The sequence below is a fragment of the Nansenia antarctica genome, assembly GCF_963989245.1.
Source record: "Nansenia antarctica genome assembly, chromosome: 7".
In the NCBI taxonomy this organism is placed as follows: domain Eukaryota; kingdom Metazoa; phylum Chordata; class Actinopteri; order Argentiniformes; family Microstomatidae; genus Nansenia; species Nansenia antarctica.
Genome location: NC_137677.1, coordinates 60,254,748 through 60,264,878, shown reverse-complemented (window position 1 = coordinate 60,264,878; position 10,131 = coordinate 60,254,748). Strand labels below are relative to the sequence as shown.

The 10,131-nt window shown below is 41.3% G+C and overlaps 1 protein-coding gene across 1 annotated transcript; it reads left to right on the top strand.

Annotated features, from left to right (window-relative positions):
* Positions 1-4,144: 4,144 nt before the first annotated feature.
* Positions 4,145-9,058, top strand: ifngr2 (interferon gamma receptor 2). The gene is made up of 6 exons (XM_080536494.1): positions 4,145-4,277; positions 4,888-5,002; positions 5,394-5,572; positions 6,552-6,700; positions 8,346-8,648; positions 8,778-9,058. The coding sequence occupies exons 1-6, from the start codon at positions 4,238-4,240 to the stop codon at positions 9,030-9,032; spliced, it is 1,041 nt and encodes a 346-aa protein (XP_080392620.1). The 5' UTR covers positions 4,145-4,237; the 3' UTR covers positions 9,033-9,058.
* Positions 9,059-10,131: the final 1,073 nt, after the last annotated feature.

The window sequence follows — 10,131 nt, the reverse complement described above, 5'->3', positions numbered from 1 at the left end:
TTTCTCTCTCTGTCCTCTGTCTAAATGATTATCAATTTAGCTCAAATGACACGCGGCGGACAATTTAAGCCTATTAAACCATCAGGACCCCGATTTGTGATAAATTATAATTGATTTAAATAATTAACATAATTAAAATAATTAAAATAAATAGTTAATTCAGCTGGAATAAAAGTGAATTAACCAGAGGACGATCATGATAGAGAAAAACCTGACTACTACTCACCATCCCCGTCCTCTCATCAGACAATAAGATGTCTCTTTCCTGTGGTTGGAGGTTTGTCACAAATGACCCAAAACTACACTGAAACTGTGGTGTGAAATGAGCTGTAAACTATTAGATTAGTTTAGATTCGATTCAACTTTATTGTCATTACAAGTACCTGACAAGTACAAGTACCTGACACAAAATGCAGTTTAGCATCTAACCAGAAGTGCAAATATTGATGTAAAACATGATATTAAAAAAGAAACATGATAGAGATAGGTACAATATGGCAAGTACGGTAGTTAGAGGTACAGGTGCATCTCAAAAAATGTGAATATCGTGGAAAAGTTCATTATTTTCGGTAATTTAATTCAAAAAGTGCAACTTTCATATATTCTAGATTCATTACACATAAAGGGAAATATTTCAAGCCTTGTTTGTTTTAATGTTGATGTTTACAGCTTACAGCTCATGAAAATCAAAAATCCAGTATCTCAAAATATTAGAATATTACATAAAACCATTCAAAAAAGGGATTTATAATACAGAAATATCGACCTTCTGAAAAGTATGTTAATTTATGCACTCAATACAAGGTCGGGGCTCCTTTTGCACAAATTACTGCATCAATGCGGCGTGGCATGGAGGCAATCACTCTGTGGAATTGCTGAGGTGTTAGGGAAGCCCAGGGTGCTTTGATAGCATCTATGTACAGTTAACTATAACTATGAACTAAAGTTACTATAACTATTAAACTATGGCTGTGTTTCAATAATCACACCAGCACCGCTTGCACAAGCATGCTTTGCTACATTACATTACGTTTCTTTTCTTTTTTTTCTTTTTTCTTTTACATTTTTGGCATTTAGCAGATGCCTTTATCCAAAGAAACTTACAAGAAATACGTTTGTCTAAGTAAGTGAATCATCTATCCATCAGTCATCATAATCATCAGAATGCTAGGGCCAGGGGCCATTGGCTAGAAGAAGTATAGCCATAATGCTAGAAGAAGTAAGAATTTATTTTTAAAATGTAAATGTATTTACACTGTACAAAAACTGTAGAGGGGGGTAGAGGGGATGAAGAGATCTCAGGAGGGACAGTTAAGATGTAGCCTGAAGAGATGGAGGTCTTGCATGGAATGGAATGAGGAATGGGATCAGGTGTGTATGATTTTGTGCGTTACAATGAGCCTGTCTACTATCTGTGTTTCAATGTCCACACTAACACCACTAAGAATGTCTGGCCGGCGCATAAGTGGCGTAGCACACTAAGGCGTATGCCATATCATCGCAAGATCCTGCAATGCAAGATATGTCCGGCCATTGACATATCCTGCATGTCATCCCCTCTCTCTCTCACCCATCCTTCCTGTCAATCTCTATTGTCTCTATCCCAATAAAGCAGAAATGCCCTACATATTTAAAATATAGGTCTGGCCAATATTCCATCAATCTAGGTGGTAAACTACTGTGACCTCAGAGATGTAACCATATAAGGTCATTGTTTTCCATGTGGTATAATAGTGTGACCACAGGGATGTAACCATATACGGTAATTGTTTTCCATGTGGTAAAATAGTGTGACCTCAGAGACGTAACCATATAAGGTCATTGTTTCCCCCCCAGGGACCCTCAGTGTACCTCCAGCCCCTGCTGGAGCCTGTGGAGGAGAGCTGTGTCGTGGAGGCCGTGGTGGCTCTTCTTGTACCTGTGGCCGTCCAGACAGAGCAGGTAACCCAGGGTTACCCAGAGGTGGACCAGGAGCAAGTAACCCAGGGTTACCCAGAGGTGGGCCAGGAGCAGGTAACCCAGGGTTACCCAGAAGTGGGCCAGGCCAGCGCCTCGGCCTCTGCCTCCTCCTCTGCCTCCACCATGCCGGGCCGGCAGGGCAGCTCCGACCTGGACTCTGGGATATACTCAGGAGAGGATAGTGGGCGGAGCATCACCACAGACACAGAGCGACAGAGATGGAGAGAGGGAGAGAGGAGAGGAGTCTCCATAGCTCCAAGGTAGCCAGAGAGGGGACACACAGAGGGTGAATAGCTGCCAAACATGTTGCCAAAGGAACGACCTTTGCTATAGATCAAACTGCTCTGGGAACAACAGGAACTCCTTCTTCAACACACCTCACTGCCCTGGATGCCAGTGGATGAGTAAGAGGCAGTGGAGAGAAAACTCTTTGTTTGACAAACCAGGAAATGTTCTACATTGAGAGTCATTTCCTTTATGCAAGAAGGAGGTAATTTGTCACATCCCTTCTACTTAACTCCTTCTCAACATTTTTGGTGAGGAGAAGAAATGAGCTCCCTCTCCTCTGACCTTCCCCTCCAATGCTTCTTGAGAAGGAGACAAGGAGAGAGGACGGGAGGAATCAAGGGAAGACTTGCGATTCACCCTCAGATTAAATACTGATTGAAGAAGGGTTAAGGCTAGAGGATTGTGTCTTGAGTACTGATGCTATAGAGTCTATTGTGTCTTGGCTCAGTTGGTAGACCGTCGCACTAACAACGTTTAGATTGTGGGTTCGATTCCCGCTGGGACCATATATACTGAAAAAAGTTTGCACTCACTGCAATGTAAATTGCTTTGGATAAAAGTGTCAGCTAAATGGCATATATTCATATATATGATCACACGGTATACTATAGTACTGTGCACGGAATTTATTTAAGTCTTGAATCCGTTATTGGTACTGCATGTGGCTATATTGGTTAACCTGAAATGACTTGACTTGTCACAGTACGATTTTTTTCTCATGTCTCCCATCTGTTAATAAAAGTGACGTTTCTTCAATATGTGCCTGACAGACACACAAGCTTACTGGCTTTCTCAGAGCTAGGATTTGTTTGATTTGATAGTCTTCCCCGACTCAAGCTGGCTCACTTTCTGCCTGCTTGATATGTATGACACACACACACACACACACACACGCACACACACATACTGTAGTGTACACAGACTCACAAGCTTATTAGCTTCCATTTAATTCCAGTTTAATTTGAAAGACTTCCCAACTCAAGCTGGTGTTGTTGTCAAATTAGAGATCTAGAGATACAGTATGCTGCACCACAGGGACTCATCTCTGAAAAGATCTTATGCAGAGACAGTCCCAGACAGTAGATACTTGTAATTGTATTTATACAATTTATTTATTTTATTTATTTATTTATTTATATAAGTCGGCTTGTCAAACAAACTGGTCAACTGCTCAACACAGCAGAGCCTCGAATATAACAGTAAATTCACAAACCCAAATCAGAGACTAAAATGACTGAAAGCTGTATCCATATCACTTGTGATCATGAGACTTCTTGGGTGTGACTTCTGAACTGTGTTTGACAAAGTTGGGAAAACAACATAATGACAACATAATCAACCTCATGACACATAAGTCATAACTAGTTTTTGCTATGAAGGGGTTAGTTACTCCTGTGGTTTGTACCCAAGCCGCTCACACGTACACCACTGAAACCACCACGAGAAAAACCACAGCAGCTCTCACGGATAATGCTGCTGCTCCACTTTTACTGGTGGGTGTGGGGGAAGTCATCCATGTGACTGCTGCTTATCATGCCAATAAATACTTATATATAAGTATATATATATATATAATAAATATTAATATGTATTATATTTTATATGTATATTATATTAATTATACTATTAAATATTATATATTAATATTTAATATATTATTGTTTATGTATTAATAATATATATATATATATATATATATAATATATAAATACCCACCATGCTTATCATGCCAATAAATAGAGCTAGCTCTGGGCTGGCCAATGTAGAACTAAGCATTACAGGCCATGCACAATACAAACCAGTCAGTTCCTTTGATATTGCAAAAGAAAAGCTGCTCCTTTATTTAAGGGCGTTCCTAACCTTGGATACGGAAGTAAAAAATCATACGCATTTTCTGGGAAAGGGTTGGCAACTTGGCAAAATGTGTTTAGCTTATGAGCTTTGATACAATCATAATAACATGTAATCATGTCGACTGAAACCCACTGAAATGATGATGCCTCTGCTGCTGTTGATTCTCATCTGTCACGGTAAATACGTTGCACATTCGTGACGTTAGAATTATAAGGTTCTATCTCCATTTTTGTCAAAATTGAGTTTTTTACATAATCTGATCCATTAGGTGTTTATTAATGCCTGTGTGGTGTTATTTTTAAAATGTTGACATTTTTGAGTTAGTAATTCATCAAATACAAAGGTTCCATCTCACAAAACATAATGGAATGTAAAAACTTTGACGCTCAATATCTCTGAACTGCCCTAAACGGAGATAGAACCTTATAATTCTAAACGGAGATAGAACCTTATCATTCTAAACGGAGATATAACCTTATCATTCTAAACGGAGATAGAACCTTATCATTCTAAACGGAGATAGAACCTTATCATTCTAAGCTCACGAAATGCGCTCTGCAGTCGCTTTTGTCCCTAGATTCACTGGGACACTGTGACTAGGATTGTATTTATATTAAGATGTGTAGGCTATGTTACGACAATGGTATAATCAATGTAAACAAAGGCTACTCATGATTGAAGAATGGTCCTTGACCTTGTTGCTCATATATGAACTGTGCTGTGGCCTTGACGTTGTGTGTTTGAATAAGTGAATCAATACAAGTTATTCCCTCCTGTTTCTTTAAGCATGGGCAGAAGTCCCGATACCACCCCCTCAGGACGTCCAAGTTGACTCAGTAAGGTTGACCTGGAAGTCCCCGGCTGGACACCAAGATGCCAAGTACACTGTCCAGCTCAGCCAGTGAGTAGCTGGTTTAATGTCGGAGGATATAATAATAGGCTCAGACCTCTGTGTTGTTTCATACCAGTATGGGTGCACACTGTGTTTGATCATCCGTGCATCAGGCCTAAAGGAAATGGCTGTTGATATTCTGATATGATATCAAGTTTCTATAATCTAAATTGATATTCAGTCAAAATGAAGCACTGGGTTTATGGTAAACGCATAAAACGCAATAGTAGTATCAGTACTGATAGTGATGGCAATACAGTGTCTAAGCCCCGTTACAGATTTGATTGGGCTGGCGCTACCATCATCTTTTCCCCAGTAAATTGTGACGATAACAACACTTCATCAGAAGGCCATACCACATTTCCTTCGTCTCCTGATGAAGCCTCTCTTTGATCCCCAGGAGTAACCCCAGGGTTGCCGACCAGACGTGGGAGAATGTCCCTGGCTGCGTCCACACACAGCTCACCACCTGCGACATCTCCAGATCTAAGGACAAGGACCAGACCCGCTGTGCGAGGCTGAGTGTCAGATTAGAGGAAGGGGGCCGTACGTCTAGACCAGTCCAAGCCTGCAGCCATGGTAACTCACCAGTCACTCATCTTCTTGTGTGCGTTCGTAAATACGCTCTGGAAATCTGCTCTGAGTGCTCAGAGTGCTCTGATTTCAACTGAAGTCAGTTCATTTCAGAATGGTCAGAGAGCACGCACCCGGTGAGCTCTGGCGCTCTCAGGGTGTAATTACGAACGCACCCCTTAATAGAGTTAGGATCCGCGGAAGGCGGCGTCTTTTCCTGTTACCAGAACAACAGCTAATCTTCTCCACCTTTTCCTGGCCAGGTCTCTGAAGGCATAATGATTAGCCTAACTGTTCAGTTAAGTATCAGAATCCCACAGCGTTGAGCATGTCTCAACTGTCAGGTGCTGGGTAAAAAAAAAAGGGGATGTTTTATTTAAAAGTGATCAAGATTGAGAGGGGAATCTTCATCATTGTAGAGGTGGTAGGGGTAGTGGTGGCCTAGTGTAGTGGTAGAGGTGGTAGAGGTGGTAGGGGTGGTGGTGGCGGCCTAGTGGATAGTGAGTTGATCGGAGTTGAGAGGTGAATAATATCAAATCCCCACACCACCAGTAGTGTGCCTGTGAGTAAGGCACTTATCTCTAAATGACTCCAGGGAGACTGTCCCTGTAATCTCTAATTGTAGGGTTAGGGTTAGTGTAATTGGATGAAAGCCTCTGCTAAATGGTTAAAATGTAATGTACAGGACTTGTCTGTTACACAGTGAGTAATGGGAGATCGGGCCTTCTGCTCGGCTGCTCCCAGGCTGTGGAATGCTCCCCCTGACCACCTAAGGGCACCACAGTCTGTGGATGCTTTTAAACGAGGCCTTAAAACCTACCTTTTTAATCGAGCATTTTTTTAGCCTTTTAATTGAAAATGTTTATTGTTTTATCTTCTTGTTTTTAATTGTAGCACTCTGAGATTTCTTATGTAAAGTGCTTTTACAAATAAAATGTATTATTATTATTATTATTATTATTATTATTAATACCTCCCCACCCAGGTGACTCCTGTAGCCCCGTGGTCACCCTGGCCCCCTCGTCTGAGGCTCGCTCGCTGACGGTCCACATGTGGAACAACAGCCTGGCGTATGAATACGGGGCCCACGCCCAGTACCGGGTCCACTATGGCAGAGAAGGAGAGGAGCTGAAGGTGAGCTGGCCTGGGGTGGTCCAGCGGACTAGCACCGCTGGCTACAATGCACACATACTGGCCCATGTCGGCATGGGTTGGAATACAGCCCATGCCCTGCTCACTATCCACCTCCTCCACCATCTCCTTACTGTCAGACCTTCCGGTCTATCTTCACTATCTCTATCCAATTAAAATGACAAATATGAGGACTGCCCCACTCAGATTTTTTTTTAAATAATCATTTTTTAGAAAATGATGAGGTCCTCTCCTTGCTGACTGAACACGTAGGACTCCCTAATGACTTAATATTCCACTCTCCTCTACTCTTCTCTCTACAGCCCGTTCCAAATTATTATGCAAATGATATTTTTCTCAGATTTTCCTAAATAGTCGATGCAAATGACAATCAGTATAATTTTCAAGTCATCAACCGTTAGAGTATAATTCAAATTTTATTGAACAAACCTCCCAATGATAACAGTATTTTTATTTATTTATAAAAAACTCAAAATCCACTGTTCATCAAATTACCATCTTTAGTTCTTTACAACCTATAAAATGTTTTGAAACTCTGTTGTGCATAATAATTTGGAACAGTGGATTTTTAGTTTTTTATTTTAAAAAAAAATACTGTTATCATTGGGAGGTTTGTTCAATAAAATGTAAATTATACTCTAACGGTTGATGACTTGAAAATTATACTGATTGTCATTTGCATCGACTATTTAGGAAAATCTGAGAAAAATATCATTTGCATAATAATTTGGAACGGGCTGTATAGATGCAGTCTTTGGTCAGCTTGTCTTCCTTGTTGAAGCCCATTCATCCCGTAAAGATATCTTAAACACACTCCAAACGCTATGCGAGTGTTGCTTCTGAGTCATTTGTATGTTTCACTTATTTGATGCATTGTTTATAAACACAGTTTTTCAACCTAATTTCTGAACAGGTGTTGAACAGGTTTTGGTTTTGGTTTCTCTCTCTGATAGCATTGCACGGCTGAAGCAACCCACTGGACTGATTAGTGTCGATAGAGAGATCTACTCGTGCATTTGTCAAGAAATAAGTCTGATGTGTTGAGTTTTACATTTCCGTTGGCAAAGTATTTCAGAGTTGAGTTTGAGTGTTGTTGTTTTTTTTTTAATATGCAGATTCCGAAACAGAAATTGAGAGAGTAGATCTAAATATACAATCAATGTGCATAAAAAGTATCTGGGGCAAATGATAGGCAAATAGAGTGGAACATCCCTTTAAAAACGTAATATAGAACAGTATTATGTACGTAGATCCCTGCTGCTCCATTCCTAAGCCATTGGGAATCTGGCATGCAGGAGTAAGTACTCCTATACAAAGGCTGGAGAAATACACATACATTCACTAGTGAATCTTCAGACAATGAGAGCTCTATCTCGTAGCATAACACACAACCCGCAGACAGTACACAGAGGATTCCCATGCCCTCTTTACCCTTGTCTGTACCCATTTTTAGTTTTTCCTGTATATACCATAGGTGCTTTTAGGAACCTTGCTGTATGTATTTATTCACTCACATCTTTGTATGTGAAATGTAATGTCTTTTACAGCTGCAGCATGGGTGAAAGCCCAAGGCAAACTTTCACTTTGTGTGACAATAAAGTTAACCTTGAACCTTGAATCTAACCAGGAGTACAGTGAGGACCTGTCCTCCTCAGTGACCATCCCAGGTCTGGAAGTGGGGGTACGCTACTGTGTGCAGGTCCAGTATCTCGTCTACCACAAGCCCTACGGACCCCCCAGCTGCCTGCTGTGTGATGTCATCCCCCAAACGAAAATGCAACGCGAGATTGCGGCGATGATCGGGGTGATCGTTGGGGTCCTGGTGTTTGCCGCATTCACAGTGGCTATGGTATACATAATCCTTAAGAAACATGAGGACGTCAAAAAGTGGATTCAATCCCCAATGAGGCTACCAGCTCACTATCATGAGGTATGGCTTTGTCAACTTAAACACACACACACACACACACACACACACACACACACATAAACAAACAGTTTATACCCTCTCTCTCCATCCATCCTCTCATCCCCCAATTTTGTCTCCTTCCCGCTCCAGTTCCTCTCTCAGACGTTCTCTGAGTCGTCCCAGTCCCACACCAGCAGCCCCACTGAGGAATCCTATGATGTCATCTCCATCGTCCCCCCTGGCGACACTGAAGTGGAGGAATCCTGCGATGTCATATCCTCCTTCACCCTTGAAGAGGAGGAGGAGGAGTCAGGGAGTGGACACGCCTCCATTTCATCCTCTGGAACTCCGTCTTCCGCTGGCTCTGTAGACCCTTACAGCAGCAAGCACTCACTTCTCACGTGAAGTCGCCCCCGCCAGACTCGGAGGACTGTCTGTGGACATGAACTGGGAATCCACAGATTTGAACAACTGTAGGCCGACAAGTGTCCGGTCTCATTCAAATGCCCACTCGTCCCATCTCTGTGCCTCTTCTGGTTGGTCAGACGTGGACTCTTCTTTCAGGAATGGTGTTGGAATGGTGCCCCCCTGGAGCTTTACTGTATGCAAATGTAACCCGTGTGTGTTACGCCTGCGTTGTGTTCTGGTGGTGTGTGGGGGCAATAACGAGGCCGGAGGCAGAACTGTGTCTCTGGTTCACTTTAGTGGAGCTGTGTGACATACAGAACATACACAAAATGTATGTTACTTTCTCTGAACTGCACCGCCTGTATTATGGATAAGAGGGGAAGAAACAGCTGAATTGGCACTTTTAGATGTATTTAATTAAGTCTTAATTTTTTATGATTTCAGTAGTATGGAAATAAGATCACCATAGATGTTCCCCTAATCTGTAAATTGCTGTATTCTATATTCAATGGAGAACTGATTAGGTCGAGCACTGGTTGTCTTTAAACATGTAACACTAACCAGTAAGGTAAACCAGCAGTCTTTAGTTACATTAAAACATGATCGAATTTCATGTGAACTTCAGAGGCAAGAGATGCTGTGGATTCTGCTGTTAATAATAACAGCAGAAAAGATAGTTGATAGCAATTACAATTGATTGTATTTTCTTATTTCATTTCTGTGTATTGCTGCTTGTAACCTTGTCGATGTTTGTTGCCACTAAGGGAACGTACACATGACTACATGGCCCTGCTTCATGGGTACTTCATTTATCTTGGAAAATACTTTTTTTGTAGCTCTCAACTTGAGAGAGTGTGTTAAAATAAATGGACTCTGACAACACCCATCGATATTTGTCCTGGATATCACTCATAAATGCGAATACTAAACGTGTCATTTGAATAATGTTTTTATTGAAGTGGGTTACATTACCAGTATCCAACATCAATCATTGAAAAAAATCAAGAAGATAAAGAGGTAAATACATGTTCATGGACCAATCACTACTATGAAAAGCTGGCAGATCAGGAACTCCATGAAAAAAATTATTCCCTTT